General features: G+C 33.0%; 1 protein-coding gene and 1 long non-coding RNA gene across 2 annotated transcripts in view; one reads left to right on the forward strand and one right to left on the reverse strand.

The window, feature by feature from the left end:
- Positions 1-849: 849 nt before the first annotated feature.
- LOC134245407 (uncharacterized) overlaps positions 850-25628 on the reverse strand; it is a 28570-nt gene continuing 3791 nt past the window's right edge. Inside the window, exons 2-4 of the long non-coding RNA XR_009987415.1 lie at positions 3386-3482; positions 3105-3250; positions 850-2274 (exon numbers count right to left, since the gene is read on the reverse strand). This is a non-coding gene — a long non-coding RNA (uncharacterized LOC134245407). The remainder of the gene's footprint in view (positions 2275-3104; positions 3251-3385; positions 3483-25628) is intronic.
- Positions 12500-13618, forward strand: LOC134245410 (uncharacterized). Its single transcript, XM_062727698.1, has 4 exons — positions 12500-12661; positions 12744-12876; positions 13116-13269; positions 13480-13618. Exons 1-4 carry the CDS (start codon positions 12500-12502, stop codon positions 13616-13618), a joined length of 588 nt encoding a protein of 195 aa, XP_062583682.1.

Below are 25628 nucleotides of genomic sequence, written 5' to 3' on the forward strand. Positions count from 1 at the left end.
GGATGCATTCAGAAAAGTACACAACTACCAAATAAATACACATTTATTTACAATAAAATAACAAATAAATACATGACATATAGCATATAAATATATTAAGCTAACAATTGCATGAAACCTGAAAACAAATCTTAAAGTGGATTTACACCTGAAAACAAAGCTTAAGGTGGATGCACCCAAAAAGCTAAACTGGTTCTCATTTACTTGCCACAAAACCAGTAATTATGAAATAGTGTAGATTGCATCATATACTAGGTCAGATGTAGCATACATGCAAAGCATTAATCTGTGTAGGCACTCCATATATATGTGCAAGTATTGGTTCAATACACAGCTTAAAGAACATCATAGAAATACAGCTGTATCACACAGAACACATGTATAAAGCACATGTATCCAAGCATCCATGTATTAATTCACAGATGGATTGTAAAATGATTGAGATGTTTAGTTCTGGAGAGACATTATTGTTTACCAAGCTTAATTAACAAATTAGAACCCATAATGACTGAGCATACTTTAAATCTCTGCAAACTTTACTTACAAACCAGTTTCAATCTTTGAACAAGACTTAATTCTCTTCAATGATGCAAACTTACAACAAGTTGGTTAATCACATATCACTATTACTTTTACTGAATTAAGTGTTCACTTAAAAAAGATCAAACATTGATCATTTATGTATGACTGCAAAATTCATTAATGTGTAAATGCATTTAAATGTATTTAAATGTAACATGGAAACAAAGCGACATTTTTAAACACAATACAATACAATTATATACATGTACAATGTTAATCAAAATCCATAACATTGTTTTTCTATTTCTATTCCCCCCCCCCTCCCACAAACACACAAATTAGACAAATTACAAAACTAAATTGTAAATGGTATAAATTTATCCCATAACCCCATACACACATTCATATAAGACAATATGACATGCAATACTACAAAAAATTCCTGCAACACGAAATCAATCCGCAGTTCAAAACTATTACTAGCCCCCATAATGCGAGAAATGTTAAGTGAGTAATACCGCCAATTAATTACCATACCCTTATAATTACATTGTATAGCCCTAGATCAATTTTGACAAATGTGTACAATACTACAATAAATCTTTAACCCCATATAAATTACAGAAATGTTATGTGTGTAATACTACATATCAAAGATTTTTTATAACCCAGACATATAACTGAAATGCCACGTATTTGATGTATTAGATGCTACAGCCAAAATCCCATTTAAATTTAATTTAGTGTAATTTTTAAAAATTATGATTTCTATTATATATCTTGGGTTATTAGGTGTACTAAAATTTCATGTTGTTTTGTATTCTTTATAGTTTCTATCATTTATATGGGATTAATGGGGATAGGGAATTACATTTAGTATTGTATACTTTATAATTTCTATCAGATATCTAGGGTTACTGTGTGTATTAGAATTTCATGTACTCGTATAAAGAATACATAAATTACCTTCATAAAATTCTCAAAATACCCCCCAAATTTAATTCCAAACATATCACAGAAATTAAAGAATATTTTACAATGCCATTAACATTCCCATAAAACAATAACCCATGATATAACAAAGAAAGTATAAAGTACACAAACAACTACATGAAATTTCTATAACCTCAGTAACCCCTAATACATGAATATCATAGAAATTATAAAATATACAAAACTACATGAAATTTCTATGACCCCAGTAACCTCTAATACATGAATATCATAGAAATTATAAAATATACAAAACAACATGAAATTTCTATAGCCCCAGTGTAAGTAACCCCTAATACATGAATATCATAGAAATTATAAAATATACAAAACAACATGAAATTTCTATAGCCCCAGTAACCCCTAATTCATGAATATCAAAGAAATTATAAATTATACAATACAACATGAAATTACTATACACCTATAACAGGTATATCACAGAAAATGTCAAGTCTATAGTTATAACTTGTACATTTAAATTGTCAGTTATCCATGAAGTACAATCACAGATTTTTCTGGTGATTTGCTCAGCTCCAGTCTCTATGGAAATTCTTGGAAGAACACAGAATTAAAGCGAAAATATCATTGAGTCTAGTTGGAAATGTTTGGAGGAAGACAGAGAAAATATCTCCCAATCTGCACCAGTCTGTATGGAAATGTTGAGAAGAACATGGAATGATAGGGAACATATCTCTGGACTCGTATCTCCACAGCTCCTGTTTGAGTTATACCAGGCAGGCCTCCCATTGGCTGATGCTATAGAAATTCAATAATACCAGTACATTAATACTAACTTAAAGATATTTATTTTAAAGTACAAGCATTTTGTGTATTTATTGTGATAACTGTAATAACAAGATGTGTTTGTGAATCACTGATACCCCGTATAACAGCTTATGGCAAGGGTTGAATTCTCTCAAATACAGGTCAAGGTCAAAAGTGTTGGTACCCAAAGGATGGTCTTATGACAAGGAATATACCTGTGAATTATGAAAGCCCTTGATGGTTCTAACTGTTCAAAAGTTATGACCAAAATTAAAGTTTTTAAAAAGTGGGTCAAACTCTTAGGTCAAGGTCAAAAGGCCAAAACAATTTATCTTGTCACAATAAATAAACATGTGAAGTATGAAAGCCCTAGCTAGCTCTAACTGTTCAAAAATGATCGCCAAAGTTAAAGTTATGGAGAGAACGATCATAGGCATTTATGCCTGCTGTTCAATCCATTTCTATATATGAATAAAATATATTTTAAACTAAAGTTAAAGTGTGGTATTTTATTTATTTGATGGAACCCAAAGAAAGATCTTGTCTCAAGGAATACACCTGTGAAATATGAAAGCTATAGCCTCACCCACTAAATAGTTATGGGCTAGGTTAAAGTTGACAACAGACAGACAGATAAACAGACAGACAGGACTAAAACAATATACCCAGGATCTTTCGATCATGGGGCATAAAAACTCAATATTGTCAAAAGTAAATATTCTTAGCTTAGTGAGTAAAAACACAAAATTTTATTTTTTTACTGTGATATTTATCATACATGTACAAGTTTTCAGGTAATGTTAATCCATTATAAAAACAACCTTTTTTGTCAAAATAAAGGTGTTAATTTAGCAACTCATCAAGTCTGCTAGTTTCAAGGTCAAACATAATTCTTCCGCTTAGGAATGGCCCCAAATTTTTGGTTCTGTAAATATTGACATGTCAACAGACCGCTTTCACTAAAAGTCTGAAATAATAATTAAATGAAACAAATATGTTTTTGAAAGAATTCAACATTAAAATATATTCTCATCAATTAATATTTATGAATATGCATTTGGTGTCAGTAAATGAGATGTGAAACTTGAATGTTGATATTTACCATGATGATGATGGACAGTTGACCCAGGCAGGTATGCAAATTAACATTAATTTGTCGTTTTCTCAGCAAGTTGATTCTATCAGTCTTTGCCACATCCCTGAAGAAAGTCAAATCAGAAGTGAGAGTAACATCATACAATTATATGGACTCTTTTGGTGTTGGATATGGTTTTAGGTCTCACACAAGGAAATAATTTCACTATATATACTGAAAGGAAAAAGAAATGCATAAAAAACTTTTGAATAAAATTAAAACTTTTATTTCCAATATGTTTTCCAGTATTGTTATCAAACATTTTAATTCAACTTTAAACAACAAGTAACCGAAATCTTGTGTGACTTTGACAGATAATTCCCGAGTTATTGAAATTGATATGTCGATACCCCCCAAAATTAAAATAAAAATTCTCATCATCTCCTTTGCGCATCAGTAATAGCCTTGATTTTCTTGACATTGATCGAGTTCACCAGATCATTTATCTTTCTCAAGGATTATCATTTAAGGCTTCCGACGGTAGTCTTAATGGTTGCCGAAAAAAGTGCTGAGAATCCCAAATTTTACTGATAATGTTTGATAATTACTGATACGGTGCTGTTCTTGCTGATAATTACTGATATTTACTGTTATTATTACTGTTGTTGCTGATAATTTTAGCTGTTGCTGATAAATACTGATAATTACTGTCGTCTTTTACTGTGGAGTCTGATAAATGCTGATAAATACTGTTGAGGTACTGTCATTGCTGAGAATTACTGATAATTACTGTTGAGGTACTGTCGATGCTGAGATTTACTGATAATTACTGTGGTCATTGTTTTTAACCTGGGAATGGATTAAAATAGCCTGAGAAATGATTATTTGTTTTTTTTTAAAAAAGTATTTTAACAAATTCATTACAGTCAATTACAAAATAAATTATTCTAAATAAAAAAAGTCACGTTTTATTAATTTGTTTTCAGTTTTCAGCTATTAATTTCATTATAATTATTTTTAGACCATAATGTTAATATAAGCTTTCATAAATGTTTTTTCTTTATATTTCTCCTTCCACGTAGATGACATTATCTGAGGAAAATTAATCTATTGTATTTTCCGTGGTTTTTCTTCCCAAGTACTTTTTTAAAAAGTTTAATATTTGTTCGTAAAGGTTCAAAAAAATCTCATCTCATATTTTTTCTCACATGTCTGTGTACTGTCATCAAAAGCTTTTTGTAGGTATCTTTAATACTTCGATACAGTCAATGGTTGTAAATATCAATTTATTTTACCGTGTGGAGAACTGAAAATGCATGAGCACATTAAGTTGAAAACACACCCCCCCCTTTCCATTTACTTTTAAATTAAGCTCTCATTTTAACAAGACAGTATTAAATATTTGTCATAAAATCTAGTCTTAAGCGTACACTTTGTTATTTTATAGAAGAATGTGACAGGGTTAAACTAGAACTGTCCAATTGGGACAAAATACCCCCCGCTGTGTTTTTCAGAAGTAAGTTTTTGCATAATAAAGATATGTATCAAACACGAATTATAAAATTTTTCTTCCAGTGACCTTGAACTTCCCAAATGACCTTGGGTCAAGGTCATGACACACCCTTGGGTCATAGGCAATCTTTGAGTAAAATAAGAACCTACCAAGTTTATCAATAAGAAAGATATGGACCGGACACAAATTATGAAATTTTTCTTCCAGTGACCTTGAACTTCCCCAAATGACCTTGGGTCAAGGTCATGACACACCCATAGGTCATGGGCAATCTTTGTGTGAAATGAAAACCTACCAAGTTTACCTTTAAGAAAGATATGGACCGGACACGAATTATTAAATTTTTCTACCAGTGACCTTGAACTTCTCCAAATGACCTTGGGTCAAGGTCATGACACACCCTTGGGTCATGGGCAATCTTTATGTGAAATGAAAACCTACCAAGTTTATCCATAAGAAAGATATAGACCGGACACGAATTATGAAATTTTTCTTCCAGTGACCTTGAACTTCCCCAAATGACCTTGGGTCAAGGTCATGACACACCCTTGGGTCATGGGCAATCTTTCAGTGAAATGAGAACCTACCAAGTTTATCCTTAAGAAAGATATGGACCGGACACGAATTATTAAATTTTTCTACCAGTGACCTTGAACTTCTCCAAATGACCTTGGGTCAAGGTCATGACACACCCTTGGGTCATGGGCAATCTTTACGTGAAATGAAAACCTACCAAGTTTATCCATAAGAAAGATATAGACCGGACACTAATTATGAAATTTTTCTTCCAGTGACCTTGAACTTCCCCAAATGACCTTGGGTCAAGGTCATGACACACCCTTGGGTCATGGGCAATCTTTGTATGAAATGAGAACCTACCAAGTTTATCCATAAAAGATATATGTCAAACATGAATTTTGAAATTTTTCTCCCAGTGACCTTGAACTTCCCCAAATGACCTTTGGTCAAGGTCATGACACACCCTTGGGTCATGGGCAATCTTTATGTGAAATGAGAACCTACCAAGTTTATCCATAATAAAGATCATAGACATAAATCGAAGGGACTGCCGACTGGTGACGTCATCCCTATATTTCTATTGGAGAGATCTTATTGCGATCGCAGCGCCATCACCGGGATGCATAGAAAACTTCCGGTTTGCAATGTACAATGGTGGGGAAACATTGTTGTATAGTAGGTTGTTTCAATTACCAGGGAAGAACTAAGGGTGCGAATGAAGTGGTTAGCTATTTCAGCTTCCCAAAAGCAACAGACCCCCACTCGGACTTATGGAGATCTAGGCTAATAGCCTCTGTAAATAGGGCTGATGCGTCTTTCAATGCAGATACTATGCATATTTGCTCTACACATTTCGAAGAAAGATGTTTGTTGTTTCACGGTACATTTGTTTGTATACTATGTTAAACTTATCTGAGAGTAGTTAATACTGAAATTATCTATAAATATTTCTTCTCCAATTTTTGGAATATGAAAGAACACAGTGTTGACAGTCTATCTTATCTCCGGTGGCGAATCGGTGTAACGATATGAAAGGAAGGGATATCAACCTGGACTTATTAGACTTTACCTGCAATGTTATTATAACATATCACACAACTCTTGCAGGTCCAGCAAAATACCCCGATAAAGGTATATAGCTTGATAAAGCTTTATAGCTTTATCAAGGTATTTAAAATACCTTGATCAAGGCATTTTATGTAATGAAAATTAAAAAAAAAATCTTTAAAAATTAATTACTGAAAGTCGCGTTCTGAGTTGTTGTCAGTAAATTCACCCATGCATGTAAGGTACTAAAACACATACAAATCGGTAGAAAAATGTGTCGTAAGAGGAGACGTTATTTTTATGCCTTCTTTTTGATACCAGAGTGTTTTTCATAGACCAATAGACACAATGTCAAAAACTCAAAACTCGACTTTCAGTATTTAATTTTTAAAGAATTTTTTGAATTTTCATCACATAAAATACCTTGATCGAGGTATTTTAAATACCTTGAAAAAGCTATATAGCTTTATCAAGCTATATACCTTTATCAGAGTATTGTGCTGGACCTGTCTTGTCTTATCTACTTCTTCAACAGGGAAAGTTTATTTATATTTAGATTGTTGCAAGAATTTTACCATCACATATGACTTTTTTAACAGGGAAAGGATATAAGCTTGTTCCTGGAAGTTTACCAACCCTAAACATGCCCAAAAAATCAATAGAGACTCCTTGCCCACCACCAAGGAAAGCTCCAGTTAGTATATATACATGTATAATATAAATTGCTTGCTTGTTTCAACTGAATTCTATTTCACGCACATGCTTTATGAAACAGGTTTTACTGACTAGTTTCTTATGAATGTTCTTCAAAGAATAATTTCAGTAAGTTAAATGTGCATTTGTATGATCATAGATATTTTCTTGAAATTTAGACTCAGCGTCAATTACCAGTTGTACCAGAGAGAGTCGTATACTACAATTTGGAAGAAGTTTGTAGTGATGCTAAGAAATGTGAAGACTGGATTGTGTTAAAATACAATCAGTCACTTCTTGTCCTTGGGCAATATGACCATTCAGTGGGACAGATTTGCAAAAGAGTGGTCATCAGTGATGACTTTTCAGTCAGCGTGTTTTTTGGAGGTGTGTTACTAAAAATAATGTTTTCATTTGTATTCTCGATTTTGACTCACAATTTGTCCATCTTCTGATCTTCAATATATATATAGTAGTAGAGTCATGCTAATTAATAAGATTATTCAGTAAATGAGATAATTTAATATTGAGTGAACATTCCAAGGTAAAGTATAGTCAGTTTTAAGTTAGTGACCCTGGGGTTATGCAGGGTATAAAAGCAGGATCAATTTTTCCTAGTGCATGTATGAAGAAAACTTCACTTTCAAGCAATGTTATTCCTAATGATATCTTGGCAACCCAAGATTAAATTAAGAATGATTTAATTTAAACCTAGCTGATTCCTTGAAGCTAGAAGGGGGTGGTTGGGGCATGAATTGAGATAAAAATGTGAAAAGAGAAAATAATATTGATGTTGAATTTTTTTCTCAAGAACAGTTACAGCCGAGATTACTTGGGTGAGCACATTGGCCCATGGGCCTCTTGTTTTGTTTTTTCTTTCTTTTTTTTCATTTCTGCTGGTCAGGATGATGCTGGATCATCAACAGAAATAATTTTTAAATCATTGTCAAAATAGTAGGGATGTGCGATTTTATCGGTATACCTGTATATCATCGATTTTTGTTGCGTGATACGTATCGTGATACGGAGACCTAAATACCGGTCTTTAGGTACATATTATAAAGTCCAGAAATTATTCATTTATTTGTTCAATCTTTCAAATTACAATTACAGAAAGTATAAAAAATGTTGTAAAAAGTGAAAAGAACGACATCATACCGTCCAAACATAACTGATTTTATATACATAAAAATTTCAAGAAAGCAATATTTTGTTTTTCTAGCATATTTTTTTAGAAAAATAATGACTTTTCATATAAAATCACGGTAAAAACTGCTTTTAAGAATATCATAATATTATCGTGATATTGTGGGGAAAAAATCGTGATATATCGCGATACGAAATTTTTGGCGATACCCATCCCTACAAAATAGTATTTGACTGTCAAACTGTTTTTAAAAATTCTCAGTTTGCAGTTTCAAACTATATTATTTTGGATGATTTAATTTACATCAGAGTGCAGGTTCACTAGTATTCATGTGGCAAAAGATGCTGGAACATCAATATCAGTAAGTTGATAAAGGTATTGGTCATACATTTTTTTTCTTTTTATACTTGTGGAACTTTCAAATTTCTCAAAATGCCAATTAATGATTACTCTGCATCTTCCTGGGGGCCTTTTGACTTGACATATAATCATATTCTCAGTGTAGAAAATTTATGTTAAATGAAAAACTGATTGCTATTTAAGTTCTAATTTACTTTTCGTGAAAAGAGAAAATTAATATTGATGTGAATTTTTTTCTCAAGAAGAGTTACAGCCGAGATTACTTAGGTGAGCACATTGGTCCATGGGCCTCTTGTTTTGTTTTTTGTGTGTGTGTTTTTTTTTTTTTACATTTCTGCTGGTCAGGGTGATGCTGGATCATCAACAGAAGCAATTTTTAAATCGTTCTCAAAATAGTATTTGACTGTCAAACTGTTTTTTAAAATTCTCAGTTTGAATTTCAAACTATATTATTTTGGATGATTTAATTTACATCAGAGTGCAGGTTCACTAGTATTCACGTGGCAAAAGATGCTGGAACATCAATATCAGTAAGTTGATAAAGGTATTGGTCATACAATTTTTCTTTTTATACTTGAGGAATTTTCAAATTTCTCAAAATGCCAATTAATGATTACTCTACATTTTCCCTAAGCCTTTTGACTTGACATATAATCATATTCTCAGTGTAGAAAATTTATGTTAAATGAAAAACTTTGATTTTTACTATAAGAGTTCTAATTTACTTCTCTACTTGTCAGACTAATGCTGGACCATCAACAGTTAACCTACATATATTTCATTCTCACATAATTTATCTGTCAAAGTTAAGCTGTAGTATTGACTTGGAAGTTTCATGATGAACATTGAAAGGCTAAAGCATGATCAATAGACACAAAGCAGGTGCTTTCTGTCTATCAATAAATAATCTTTCTATCAGTAATATTCTATTATAAATGGTTAAGCATAAGAGAAATTATGCTTCTTGGTTTTACTAGATTATTGACTGTGCCCTAGAGCATGTCCAATGAACTAAATAAAAGTTTTCTAGAAACACACAATGTCATGTATTTTATAAATAACATATTTTTCTATTTAAATTCCTTTTATTTATCAGAGGTATGTGTTCGAGGCTTGGCCAGTTCGGTGGAGAAAGTGTCATTGGCATCTTATCTTAAAAAAGTCGATGACCTTGTAAAATGCCCTGGTCTTTCTGAATTTCCCGAGGAGAAGCTGAGGAGCTCAGAAGGGTATAGGTTTGTTTCAACCACCATTAGAGACGGTAAGCCAATTACCACTGCCATTTTACGGGCTCATAGCTGCTCAGGCGCAACAAAGCTGGGCCTCTGTGATAATTGCAAAAACTTGCTTAAGGATCTTAAAGAGAGACAAACATGTGATAGTAGACAATTGCATCCCAATACTCCCTTGGCCTTACTGTCACAAAGTAATCTTATTGAAGAAGTAAAAGCTGCAAGGGAGGGGAACAAAAAATTACAAAAAGTCTTAAAGTCTTTAAAACAGGATGACACTGCAGTGGTGGCAGATGATGTAGGTGAAGGACTTTTTGCATCTTTAGAGTCAAAAACGCCAGGCAACAGTCTAATGGATCTGTTTTGGAAAGAACAAAAAAAAGCCTTCTCAAAAAGTCCTAAAGGTACATGTATACATACATTTTTATAACTACTGCTTGAAAAGTGGGAGGGTATATAGTGATCAGGGTGTCCATCCGTCCGTCTGTCTGTTATGCTTTAGGAGAACCCATCTCTTATCTGCAACTCCTCCTGAGCCACTAAATGAAATTTAATTAAATGAAACTTTCACTGATTCTTTGTTACATAATGCCTATGTGACCTAATATTTCACTTTTTGATATGAGACTTATTTTTGGTGCTTTCAGTACAAATTTCAAGTTATTTTTTTTTTAACCCAAACTGACGTTGTTATGTTATTTTATGCATGGAAAAGGACATACCATAGTCTTAAGTCTTTTGCATTCTTTGAACTCACTATAGATGAAACTAAAGCATAACTTCATGAACATACATGTAACTTGCGCATATTTCCATGTTGAGAAGATAAAAGAAAAATTCAAAGCAAGAAATTATTTTCATATAGCAGGGTCTTGTAGGAGAAAGGTGGATTTTTTCATAAAAGAGGCTGTTTAAAAATTATTTCCAAAAGTTTATCTTGCCAATTATGTACGTAATCCATCTATTTAATGTTTTATCAGGAATGAGGTGGCATCCCATGATTATAAGGTTTGCCATCTATCTGCAGTACTAAAGTTCAAGGGCATATGAAGCTCTTAAGGAAACTGGCATTTTGCGCCTCCCAAATAAATCCACACTGCGAGACTACACAAACTTTATTCAACCCAAGTCTGGTTTTCAGACACAAGCATTTGAGGTATAGAATATTTAAATGAAAATATTTTCCAGAATTTTAATAAATGAAGTAGCACTAAAATACAATATTTGCAAGGAATTTATAAGAGAAAACTTTGTAAAATGCCTTCTTGGAAAAAAAAAGGAAAAATAAGAATAAAAACAGCATTATTTTCAAGGAGTTGAAAAAGATTGCAGAAAACTTACCCCCAGAGAAGAGATATGTAGCACTCTTACATGATGAGATGAAAATAAAAGAAGATCTTGTCTTTGATAGACGAAGTGACCAGGTCATAGGCTTTACAAACCCAGATTCATGGAAATTTGATAAGGTTTACTTCAATATGTAAATTCACATACAACTCGCTCAAACCAATTTTTAGTTACAATTGTATCAGTCTATTTAAATGTGTGTCTTGTACAGAAACTGTGCAAACATTTAAGCATAATGTTAATCTGTAAATAATATGACCTTGACATACTGAACATGATATACTTGGTATGCTTCTGACCATTTGATATTTCATGTATCAAGATTTTTAATTACCAATTACATGTACTCCATGGTTTATTGAAGGATGAAATCAACAGAATTGCCTCACATGTCCTTGTGTTCATGGTGGTGGGCATTAATTCCCACATCAAGATGTCCATTGGTCACTTCCCAACTAAAACTGCAACAGCAGATGTCCTTTATCCTCTTTTATGGAGAGCTGTTGCTTATCTAGAGACATCTGGACTAAAGGTCTGGTATATCTCTTCTTAATGTGAACTTGCATAAAAGTAACATTGGTTTATGTACTTGTATTTCTAAAATAGCATCTATGACATAGGTGATTTCATCCACCAGTGACAAAGCATCACCAAATCAACGCCTTTACAGACTACATAGAGTAGGGAATGAGGCTGTGGTCTACAAAGCCGATAACCAATTCTCAGCAGAGAGTCGAAACGTGTATTTCATTTCTGATGCCCCACACTTAATCAAAACTATCAGAAACAATATCAACAAATCAAAGCCTGGGGGAACAAAGTATCTTTGGGTTTGTGGATCTACCAATATGTCACAATATGTATCTTGTTCACAATAAATTCCAATCATTGATCAAAATGAAAACAAAAAATCATGTTCAAAATAGGATGCCGTTCAATCCTACATATGTCTGTTAGTCATATTGTTAACTAAGATAAAACTGGAATACTGTTTATTATTCCAGAACAACAACAAAAACATCTTATGGACTCATGTTGAACAAATTTATAGAGATGATACTCAAGGGCATCTGTACAGGACTAAATTGGGGTATGACCATGTATACTTGACCCCTTCTTCTACTATGAGTGTGCGACTTGCAGCCCAGGTGAGAAAATTGGGTTTAAAAAACTGTTCTTAACCGGTTAACTTTCATTTAATAATATGTTGAATGGTTTGATTTGCGTTAATAAGAGTTGAGTAATGATAAATTTAGGTTTTGAGTGACTCTGTTTCAAGAGTCATGGCAGGATACTATGGACCAGTGATGTCTGAAACTGCAAAATTCTTCTCCCTGGTCGACAGATTCTTTGACTGCCTGAATGGCCGTTCACTGCAAGAGTCTGTCCGTGTTCGGAAACCGGATCTGGCTCCTTACAAAGTACAAAATGATCAAAGATTTCAGGTATCACTTCACTTGCTATGTAGGTCACTTTTAATCTATAGTTGACTTATTCAATAACTTAAACATTGATTTTGTTATTCAGTTCCTGCAAAGAGAATTCCTTGGATATCTGGAGCAGTGGATGACGGCAGTAAAAAACAGACAAGGATTTTCGAAATCTGAACAAAACAAAATGTTCCTCTCATATCAAACATATGAGGGGATTGTTATGACAGGTGAAGCACATGAAGTTCAGAACTAGTATGATTTATGTCTATGTCATTACATAACTTTTCACAATCAATTTAGCAAAACTTACCTTTTTCATGCATAATGAATGAAAAATGGTATTTCCAAGTCAAATACCCTTGTTCTCAAATTTGTATTCATGAAAAAAAGAAGAAATTCAAGAACTAAAAATGTCAGAATTTTAAATCAGGAAAAATATATCATGAATATGCTTTGGAATTTACAGTCAATGCTTTCATAGAGGCAACTAAGTACCTGTTAGGCCAAGGACTACCATACGTGTTAAGCCACGACTTCTGCCAGGATCCACTTGAAGAGCATTTTGGGAGGCACCGTGGCCTTGGATCACGGCACGACAACCCTACTGCTCATCAGTTCAGGTTCGAGTAAAACAACTAACTTCATTCTATTCACTACAAGAGGACCATGGGGCATTGTGCTTACCTGAGTCACATTGGCCCTATTATTCTTTCATCATCAGATTTTAAAAAAGATTGAGAAATATAGTTAATAATATTATTTCTTTATACTTCTAATTATATTTAAAAAACCAAGCATCAATCATTATTACCAATTATTAATAATTTCAGTTATCAAGAAAACCAACTGCGATTGCAGAGAGATCTTGCATTTACTGTTAATCCGAAGGGAAATACAGCTGGCAGAAATGGGGAGAAGAGACCAACAGTTGTATCCAACAGCCCATTGAAACGCATTAAAAGGCACTAAATATAAAAAAAAATATTAAAGTAATATTGTTGTCTAGATTCCTTTTACTTTCTTTCATAGAGAAACACATATAACATACAGCCCTCTAATGTAACAATCATTCAAATAATTATATCATTTTTGGTGTATCAAATGTTACAAAGAATTATATCTCTCAGGATGGTTATCTAATCAATAGACTTACGAAGTGACTTCTGTTTTCTGGCTGTTTTTGTCTTAACAAGATACTTTTCCATGGTTTGCCTACATTTAGCATGACACCTTACCTTATGGAACAAAGACAGAACAAAAAGCATCAATTTCTCTTGTGAAGAAGAGTCTGTGTCAGTGTGGTATGTGCATTTATAAAATACGCCGACAACAGTTTCATTCTGACAGACAGAATCAGTGAACTGTTGAAGTGAAGGAACAGATAAAACTGTTGCTGCATTACATAAATTTCTAAAGATAAATTCCAACAACATTACAAAATCTATAAATGCAGAGATTGGCTGCACTAAACCACCTCTTGATTTCACAGAAATCAGTTTTGAATTTCCATCCTTATCTTTCAGTTTCTCAATTAATGTAATAATTGAAGGTATTGCACCAAACTTTTTTTGACAACGAAAGAGTACAAACCCTGCAACATAAGAAATAATATCTCTTTCATTCGATGTCAAACCTTCTGCAGCATCACTACTGGAACTTTGGGGTTCTGATGTTCCATCTTTCAACATCTCCTCAGCTGCTCGGAGACAAACCAGGGCAGAAAGTTGCATATTGTCAAACAAAACATCCACACTTGCCTTAAGTGCAGGGAGCATTGAATGAAACTTATGCCATGCTTTTTCTTTAACAGCTGATGAAAATATACCACTTCCAACAGGTACTGGTAGAATATCATTCAGTTGTTCCAGCTTTGATGTTAGTTCGTCTACTGCAAAACATAGTAACAATATCCAGTTTATCTTGGACTTTCAGTAAGGCGTGGTATTCTCAACGTTACATAATTAGCTTCTGAAATTTACACAGCTTTCTTTCTCTGTTGAAATATACATGTACATGGGATAGAAATTCTGGCAATTGTCAATTAGTGTATTTAAGAACCAATAACATTGTCTCATTTGGCAAAGAGGTGGAGCTTAAGTCATCTCATTGTTGTCAACAACAATTTAAAGTTCCTTGTGTTATTAATTCCTAAACCAATGAGAATCTATTCACCATTTGACACTAATTACATAGCATTGAGAATATGACACACCTTCATGAAAGTTCAAGCTTACCTGAGAATGGATCTATATACACGTATAAGAAATAAATGTAACACAATACAAATGTATATGTAGTACATGCACATGTATATTAATAACATAATCATGATAGTAGTGTGTATGTATAGTAATAAGAACTATAAATTTACCTTGTGTGCTTGAAACAGCGGTCCGCATACTGGTTGGCAAAATTTCGTCGCTTTTAATAGCATCTAAAACTCGCGTAATCATTTCTATAGTAACGACTTTACCCGGACTTACGCTTCTTTTAAGGGTAGTTGGCATAGCCCCAGAGTCATCACTGTCCTCTCCCATAATCTCCTCAATATCCTGTAAATGTTCCAATATTGTGAGATTTATAAAAGGTTTTTTTAAATAAAAAGAATCCCCTTAAAAATATATGGTAAGATTTTGAATATCATTGCTAAGATTTTAAATACATGTACATGTATTAGCATTTCAATTATTTTAATTAATTTAATTAAAAGTCCATGTTGTTGTACAAAAAAAATGTACTACAAATGGCTGTATTCTACATGTATTACACAAGAATATTTTCAGAAGCTGAAGAGAAAAAAATACTTAGCCAATATCAGTGCAATAAATAGTGATGAGCCAGCATCGATGAAATGTTGGAAAACGACCTGCGACCAGCCAACTTTTCTGTTTGTTAATTAATTCATCCAAAATAATATATCACAATTGCAAACTGAATCTTATAATAGTAGCAGTTTGACAATTGAATAATATTTTGAGAATGAATTATTATTTCTTGTCTTGATCTTCAAAACTAAACATGCTAAAGTAGAAATACTCAAGCTTTGTTTGGAGAAAAAATAATTCAACAAGTCCAACAAAATTATAAGCATTTCAATTATTTAGTCCATGCACTACAAAAGCAAGTATTCTATTATACAAGAATATTTTCAGAAGCTTAAGCATGTTAATTAAGAGGAAAAAAATACTTAGCCAATATCAGCATGATCAGTGCAATAAATAGTGATGAGCCAGCATCGATGAAATGTTGGACAACGACCAGCGACCAGCCAACTTCTTTGTTAATCAATTCATCCAAAATAATATTTCTTGTCTAGATCTTCAAAACTAAAGTGAAAACACTAATGATTCGTTTAGAGAAAAACAAATATTAAAACAAGTCAATAGACTAGGCAGTGTGTGAGTATGATATGTGCATTTCAGTGCAATCTTTCCATTAAAATAGCTATAATTATATAGCTTTATTAAGCTAATTTAAAAAAAACTTTATTAAGCTATGTATATGCATTTTTTAAAATGTTTTTTTTTTGTTAGAAATAAACAAAAGTTGCATATATATACATGATATATAATATATTTGACTCTCCATATATGTACAATGGGATATCAAAACATCAACCAAAATCAAAGATAGATCTCTCATTGCAGCTTTTGGGGTAAGTTTTCTGAATAGCTACAAATGCCATTTGAAACTGGACCTGTACATTACCTGACCTGCGACTACGAGTTCCTCAGATGAGTTCATTGATTATCATTCAGTGTGTTCAAAATGTTTTTTCTATTTTTACCAGTTTATTTCTAAGACCCCATTTAAAAAATTAGATTCTATAGACCTCTTTTAACTTATAAACTAGCGTTTAAAGTCCAAACTATCTCGTCACTGGTCCGTAGGGTATTATCATTTTAAGGATGGAAGGTTCACATTTACACTACTGCACAAGAATTTCTGCTGTGCACACATAATAAATGTAGTACAAGTGATTGCTAAAGTTACGAACTGAATCGTAATATAAAATTCAAAAATGCAAAGGTCAAATTATACCTGAAACAACTCCTCAAAATTATCTATATCTTGCTCGGAAGACATGGTGAGTCATAAACCGGAAGTTTTCTATGCATCCCGGTGAGGGCGCTGCGAACAGAAGAAGATATTTTCCCGCCACAGAGAGTCGGCAGTCCCTTCGATTTATGTCTATGTAAAGATATTGACCGGACACGAATTATGAAATTTTTCTTCCAGTGACCTTGAACTTCCCCAAATGACCTTGGGTCAAGGTCATGACACACCCTTAGGTTATGAGCAATCTTAGTGTGGAGTAGTAGATTCTAATGTCCCTCTGTAAGAAAGATATGGACCGGACACAATTGCACAGACAGACGGACAGACGGACAGACGGACAGACGGACAGACAGACAGACGGACAAGGTGATTCCTATATACCCCCCCAAACTTCGTTTGCGGGGGGTATAATAATTAAATTGAAGAACCTTTAATTATTTTTTTTATATATATTATGTAGACAGCGCGCTCTAGTAAATCTCCGATGTCCTCCCTGCGAATTTTATATCATTGTGTCGCTTTCTAGCTTTCTCTCTCTCTCTCTCTCTCTCTCTCTTAAATTATTTGTTAAGGCTTAAGTATTGTACACTACAGTCATTTAGGGTATTCCGAATCACCCCGCATTTCGCGATACTCGGTAATTTACCTTATCGCTGTATCTTATACGAGACATGCACACGTGTGACAACTAAATAGTCATTAACAACATGGTTCATGCTTAATACATACAATAAATAAAGAGGTAAACTTAATGCGTTAATTAAAAAAATAATTAATTCATTCGTTAACTTGCTTTCCTTCTCGAAGAAAATTTTCGTGTATAAACGTTGCAGAATATTTCTCATCGATGTCGTGGCGTTGGTGGTGTTTGAAACCTAGCATATTAGGTATTGATACAATGGCAATTTTATGAGCTTTTATGAGCATTAATAATTTTTTATTACATCTCAAAAATTTGTATGTTACAACCGCATTTGTAGCCCCCTATAATTTGGGGTATTTCGAATCACGTATGTGCATAACCGCAACTGAAGAAATTGCAGGCTGCATACTTGTTATATGCCTGATATTTCGAAAACATCGGTTTTCTTTACATGCAAGGGACCTATGAAAATTATGAAATGGAAAAGCTGTGAAGAGTTAATGAGTAGCTTGACCAGTGGTTATCCTTTTGTCATAAATTTTTAAATATGGACTTGCACGCATGTACATGTACACATACATATATGTACACTGTGCACATATGCAGTGATTTATGTCATATTTAATAATTGTGATACATATATCTAAACAGGAGCTAGTTTTTATTCCTTTTCATACATTTTTTATCACCATTATCATTAGGGGCCTATACATGTATGATTTTTTTTTCGTAGCCGATTCGTAGAATTATGATATTTTCAATGTTAATTGTTATGCAGCGAAAAAAATATCCCAGGTGCAAAAAAGTGACATAATTATATTTACAGGACAACAATTTACAGTCATGTAATTTCTGAAACCCCTATTTTCTTGGTAATAATTGCTTTTCTGCATGATCCGCCTCTGAAACAGGTCCAGTCCAAAAACTATTTCTACCTGCGTAGGTATTAATAGCTACGTAGGTATTTAAAGCTACCCAAAGTAGCTATTTTTACCTACTTTCTGCTTTACTTGCATTTTGTAGCCAAATGCAGGAACGGCGCAACATGGTGAGCACACGATTTCTTGATACAGTCAAACTGATGATTAATATGACAAAAATTTGGCCAAAAAATGAAAACTTCGTATATTATCAATTTTGCATAGAAACTAATGTAAAATTGCCGATTCAGGAAGTAATCATTTTTTGGCAAAATTTTTTTCGTATTCACCATTAGTGTGACCATATCAAAAAATATGGTATTTACCATGTTGCGCCGTTTGGTCTTTTGGTCGCAAAATGCAGAAATTATATAAAGTAGGTAAAAATAGCTACTTTTGGTAGCTTTTAATACCTAGGTAGCTATTAATAGCTACGTAGGTAGAAATAGTCTTTGGACTGGACCTGTGAAAAGCTGTTTTTAGTGCGAATAAAGAGGGGGGTGCTGATAACTTTCAAATAAACAAGAACAATCAAGAAAATTTTAATTCTTTTTATTCTTGGAGCTTTTTATAAACAATACTAACTAGTTCATCAATTATGATGATGTTATCTGACCGTTTTCAACCCATTTACCTGGTGATTCGAAATACCCGGAAGTGATTCGCAATACACTAAAAAGGTGATCCAAATATAACCCCCGTCAAGGTCGCTGTATTGAAGATAGACTCGTTCTGTAAAGTAGATCTGATTTTTCACTAAATTGACTTTCCTTTGATACCAAACAACCATGTGAAAAGTTTTTAATAAAAACATCTGCAGTCAAAATGTAAACGGTGATTCGGAATACCCTAAATGACTGTACATGACATAAATCTTATGCAGTGTGATTTTCAGTCAATGAAATATATACATGTCTTTCTCATGTTTCTTTAGGCTAATTCTTTTTTCATTGTATACTGTTTTAAGTCTATGGGCATATGGCTTCTAATATTATGCGCCACTCCTTAAACATGTTATATGCGGTCAGTCAGTTAAAAAACAAAATAAAATAAATCATAGCTTGAATTAACTTTTTCCATTAATGCACACTTTGTGCTTGTTGTTCTGGAACATACATGTCAACCACGTGTAAAAGTTCTACTTTCGTTTTAGAATCGGGTCAATTATTAGTACATTCTGCCATAGGGATATCGTTACGGCTTAATCACACTGCTCAACGCGTTATCGGCTACTCGGTTGTTATCGGACACTCGGTTGATAACAATTTTTGAGAGGTTAGTAAATTATTTTAAACAAACTCTGTTAAAATAGAAACAGAGAATATTCATTGTGCTTTTTGTGAACAGAAATTAATACGGATACAAAATAAAGCCTCGATACGTATAAGTATAGCATTTGTTAGCCTTTGGAAGGCTTTAAAAGTCAAATTTGTTATATTTTGCAAGTTTTTCTCCGATTGGCATTGTTGTAAATAGCTTTTTTCTTCCAAATCCTTATATTTACCTTGCGTTAATGATTGTCCACAAGAAGACTTCCACAGAATCTTGCGAATATGTAATTAAAGAGCAAAAATTGCCCAATTTTAACTTTTAGTACGTTATCGGAAATACGGTTGAATAATGCACTTTGTTATCGGATAACTCGGTTTTGGTTATCGGAAACACAGGTTGTCATAGATTAGGGAAAAATGCGAAGAAACGACAGAAATCCCTATGAAATCTAAATATTTAAAGTTGCTGGCACGAAATTCTAATTTTTGGCTACAATTTGCCTCTTTTAAGAATACATAACTTTTAAAAAATGAGTGCATTTTTGACATTTCTCACTGAAATCTGCATGATCTTGACCTGTTCAAAAATATGGTTTAAGTTTTAAATTTCATTTCAAGGTACCGAGGTTGCCCGCGTGGCGCAGTGGTCAAAGTGTCTGTTCTAGAGTCACCAAGTATAAGGAGTCGATCCTTACGTCGCGGGTTTGTATCCCACATTGGGACGTCGCAGTAGGCACTAGCACAAAAAGATCCCTCACTGCTCAATGGCCCTGAGTGCTGAGAATATGACAAATTTTGAAGCTCTCCGCCGGCGAATGATGGCGTCTCCATATAACTGGAAAATTCTCAAGAGGGCGTTAAACAACATACAATCAAGGTGCTGTCAGCGCATGGCAAAGGAACAGTTGCTACCCATTTTTATCGACTTAGGTCAGTCGCCGCCGTGAATCAAACTCACAAGCTTTCAAACACGAATACATTTATAAGTTTGGTATATACCTGGTACATGTAAAGCAATTAAAGAATTTAAACTCAAGGGTGGTTAGATGAATTTCCAAATACTTAGTAGGTAGTTAGACCAAAATATACGACATAGAATTCAAAATTTTGAGGAGAAAAGAGGTTGACTTTAAAAAATTACAAAATCATAAACACGGATCTCTTAAACATTGGAGGTTGTTTAACGTACCAAGAAGGAATAAGAACCCCCTGATGAACGGTCATATCCCACAGTGTGCTCAAATTCAATGTGTAGATAGAGCTAAATGCTCGGATGGAGGGAGGGGGGGTGACATGGATTTTGCATTGCTATTGGATGTTTATACTGAAGCAAAAAATCTCTGCCCCCCCCCCCCCCCCCCCCCCGATTGTAATTGAAAACGCAAATAACTGTTTGTAGAAAAAGTTAAACATACGAGGAATTAAAGTGAAGCAACCAGCACCCCTTGCTCCTAAATACTAGTAGGTATTTTTAACGGTTGGAAAATGAGTTATATATTTTTTTTAAATTAAAGTGTTTGTACATGTAACACAATAAAATTCTAGTCGGCTTCCTTTATTTTATTTTTTTTAATTTTTTTTTCTCTCTGGACCATGCTTTTTTGTTAAAGGATAGTCTCTTTAATCTATTAAATAGCCAAGTTACATTGTATATATAAAAAAAGAATTAAGAATTATTATTTTTCTTTAATGTTGACAGCTGTCTGATTGACACAAGATCACATGATCAAGAAAAAAGTCCTATAAACTGGGTGATTTTATTTTAAGCTTCTAAAAAATATGTTAAATGTTCTTCTGCGGAGCAATATAAGTCCTAACGTCACAATCACAGGCACTTGTTTCATATACGGTACACCCCTACTTAAGCCATACCTGCTATATGTGTAACTGTGACGTGATAATTAATTGACATTACTGGACAAAAAAAAAAATTAGTTCCCCGGGTATCATGGGGGAAATTGAACTTGTTTTTTTTTTAAATAACGTATCTGGTATATTGGAAGTCTAATTAAAGCAAAATTGTTATGATTAATTTTAAACATAATATATTTACGTCTGAAACCGCCTGAAGCGGTTTCCAAGAGGTTTTCTTGAATGGAAAACAAGAATAATGATTGAGCAGATGAGTAGTTCTATTATAAATTTAAAATTATTAATTTTATTTATATACATTCATAACAAACTATTACGTTTGCTGTTTTCAAGAATTGGCAGATTATAATGGACTTTTTCCAATCCATTTATGAAGCTAAAGGAAACTTTTTAACCTGAGTTTCCGACAACATACACCCGTTTACAACCGAAGTATCCGGCAACATCAACCGTGTTGACGATAACATGTTTTCAACTAACGAGACATTTTAAAATACTGTTTACTAACCCTTAATTTGGATTTTTAATCTCAGTTTGCTGATCTAAAGGTATCTGATTGTCCATAGAATAAACAGATTAGTTTGTTTGATAGAATAAACTAATTTTGAATTCTACAGAAGTAAAAATGTGATGACATATTCCGAAATTTTTGTAAAATATCATTTGAAAGAGTTGTAGATCTTTTGAAAGAGTGTGATTTGGTTTGTGCTTTCTGCTGCTGAAAGTATAATCAATTATCTGTCATAGATCACAAACTTTTTTTGCTGAAATACATATTTATCGTTGTAATATGAATTTTAAAATTACCTACATTTTCTAAACATTGCTTTTCTTGCACCGAGTGTCCGATAACAACCGAGTAGCCGATAACGCGTTGAGCAGTGTGTTAATTGCGCTTTTGTAAAATTAGAATTTTGTGCAGAGATTATAATTTTTTTTTTAATTCCATTTTTGTCCGAGACCTTTGTATAAACGAACAGTACAGACTTGGTGTTTATTTATATGATTTTACTTGATTGTAGCACAAAAAGGAGGGGGTGAAATACTGTTTACAATTAAGTGATAGCCGATAGGGCAAGGTCTGTTCTTTAGTTGTGTGTTTTAAAAGTCATGCAAGTTATAATATTATACTTATCGAATTTTTTATGATTATGCATGAATAAAATTATTTTAGAGAATCAATTGCAATGAACCATACAAAATTCAGAGCTGAAGTAATTGTAACATTTATTCATGAGTGCGATACACAACGTCATGTTTCTGTGTTTCTTACATTCAAAATCCATACATTTAAGGTTTTTTTTCTCTCGGATAAAGCGAAGTGGAGTTTCCCTGCATCTGAATTGTGTACAATTAATGCTAATATTATTATAAAAAAGTGCTTCACTAAACAATCTTTCTCTTTATATTTATATGATTGTATATTTTGCACACTTTTTTTTTTAATTAAAAATTGAAGTCAATTTCTCGTCTACGTATTTCATGTATTTACCGGTCCCAAACCATCGTTAGCAGAGATTCAGAATTGAAAATACATGTGACCACCTCCAACGGGATATTCTTTTATCTGATAAACAAAATATACTCCCCGGCCTAAATTCCCTTACTTCGCATTTATAGCAACCTACAAAAATTTTTTGTTTAGTTTCTTATTCACGCATGCCTTTTAGACCTACTGTTATGTATAAAATCACCTACATTTTATACGTTTTTATGGTCTATGTATACTAATGTAAAATGGTAAAAAGATTCAAATAAAAGATTGATAGATTGATTGAAGAAATATGCGTAAAACTAAAAAATGAAATTAAATACTGAAGAAAGGTAGATCTTTGAGAATTGAATAAATAATTAAAATAAGTCTGTACAACGTACATGATGTACATGTATATATCTTTTTTTTTATTATTATTATAGTACCAAAGTGTTCTATTCTAAATATTTTTTCTACCAATTTTATTCGTCATCAAATTCAATATTACGGATTTTTTTTTCGTGCGACCATAAACTTTAAGATTGTTCCAAAGTAGCGAGTACATGTACAGTGTAGGTAGTTTGTTTATTGATAAAACCGGTAGCCGCAGACGAAGAACAATAGGTAATTAGTGGCCATTGTTACGCTGACCACTACAATTTGCATGGAATATACAAGTTGTACCCCGTTCTACCCCGGGGCTGAAGACATGTACACAATACAGCCAAATCACAGGTCGATCACCGATTTCTGATCAATTGAAATCAATTTAAAGGTGTTTTCCTTTCAACTCTTTACCATGCAAAATTAAAATCGATCAATTTGATCATATACTAATACTAACATATTAAATTAAGTCTCATTTCAGTTCTTATTTCCCATTCCATAAAATCTAATAAAAAAAAATAATGACATTTCAAAACTGATTAAATAAAAAATGATTTTGTATTTAAATTTTAAGAGACAAACTAAACACATGTACCTTTGCACTAGGGATTCTTAACCTCTAATTTTTAATCAGCTCGCCCTATTTGCCGGTTGCACATGCATACAGTGTGTACTTGTACATATGTACATGTGGAGGAGTTTAATTCTTGGACGATCTACAAACGTCTACATAACATTAAAATAAATGAATAAATACATAAATTATTAATTAAAATCAGTGCCCACAGATTGAACATATTCAAACCTGTTTTCACCTCTTAGTTACTTTTTAAAAGGGATAAAATGTCTAATTTTCGAGCAAATTTTCAAATATTTCGACAAAAAGAGACCAGAAAACTGAACATTTAACAAGATAAATATAATTGTTTTCGAGAAAAAAAGGCCTTCAAAAACAAAATGTTGTCCAAACTCGACCAGTTGACCTAGTGAAAACGGAACAAATCCAACTTTTCGAACCTGCAGGAAACTTTTTTTATCCCAATTTTTTTCCACCCATTAAGAACTTTTTTTCTTATTATTGAAAAAAAAGATCATCGATCTCCCTACATAATTTTCTTGGAGTCGGGAAAGGCGGCGATGGATCTTTTATAAGATAGCATAATTTTCTTTTTATTTACATATTATTTTTCAAGAAGATCTTATGCAAAAGTAAAATTCCATTTTTTTTTCTTCAGTTTTTTTTTATTAATTCTATTTCTATATATTCATACCATTAATAATTCATTTGATTATTGTCAAAATTTTCACAAAGATAATAGTAGAAATTGAGATCAGCATACATACATACAGTCATGTAATTTTGTCACAAGCAGAACATTTAAAGAAATATGAAAATTTTGTCATGATAATTCAAGTAAAAGAAAGTAATAATTGAAGGTTTTTATAGCCCTCTGTTTTATTTTAAACCAATTACCAGGTTAAAAACAATGACCACAGTAATTATCAGTAAATATCAGCATCGACAGTACCTCAACAGTAATTATCAGCAATTCTCAGCAACGACAGTACCTCAACACTATTTATCAGTATTTATCAGACTCAACAGTAAAAGTCAACAGTAACTAGTGCTAATTGTAACGGGGACCGTTACAGATGTTCCCCAAACGCTCCCCAACTCCCTTTTGGTGCCATATTCCCTGGAAGCTTCATTAAATTAGACAAACTCTATGCATTTGAGACTTAAAAACGTTTACCCAGAAGTGTACAAAGTTCATTCAAATTTTAGCATTGCACGCGTGCGCATGTGAATGCATGTGCGTAATGACCATATCATCTTGTCTACACAATCTATATATTTTAATATACTTAATATTAAAGTATTTAATCTATAAGTATTAAAAAGATACGCTCATTCAATTGTTTTTTTTTATTTTGCTCATTTCACGTGCACGCACGTGCATACTTTAGCATGGTGACCATACCTTCTTGTAGATGTCCGTTACGTCTATCTATGTTCTAAATCCCACCCCGTTTGGTTGAAAACCAAGGGAGTTGTAGCTGTTTAAAGTTTCAGCCAATCAGATTGCGTGCACGTACATGCACATGTATGCATGTGCATGGTGACCATATTTTCTTGTAGTAGTCCAGTATATCTATCAATGTTCCAAATCCCATCCTGTTTGGTTGAAAATCAAGGGAGTTATAGCTATTTAAAGTTTAAGCCAATCAGATTGCAGCGCACGTGCATGCACGTGTTTTCATGATAATTGCTATATATCATGTTGTAGGATATCCTAATGCATGGCTATTTTTAAAATTTCAAAGGATTTCGTCAAAAAACAAGAAAGATATT

The sequence above is a fragment of the Saccostrea cucullata genome, unplaced genomic scaffold, assembly GCF_032062105.1.
Source record: "Saccostrea cucullata isolate Sc308-1 unplaced genomic scaffold, CSIRO_AGI_Scuc_v1 ctg5171, whole genome shotgun sequence".
Taxonomy (NCBI): domain Eukaryota; kingdom Metazoa; phylum Mollusca; class Bivalvia; order Ostreida; family Ostreidae; genus Saccostrea; species Saccostrea cuccullata.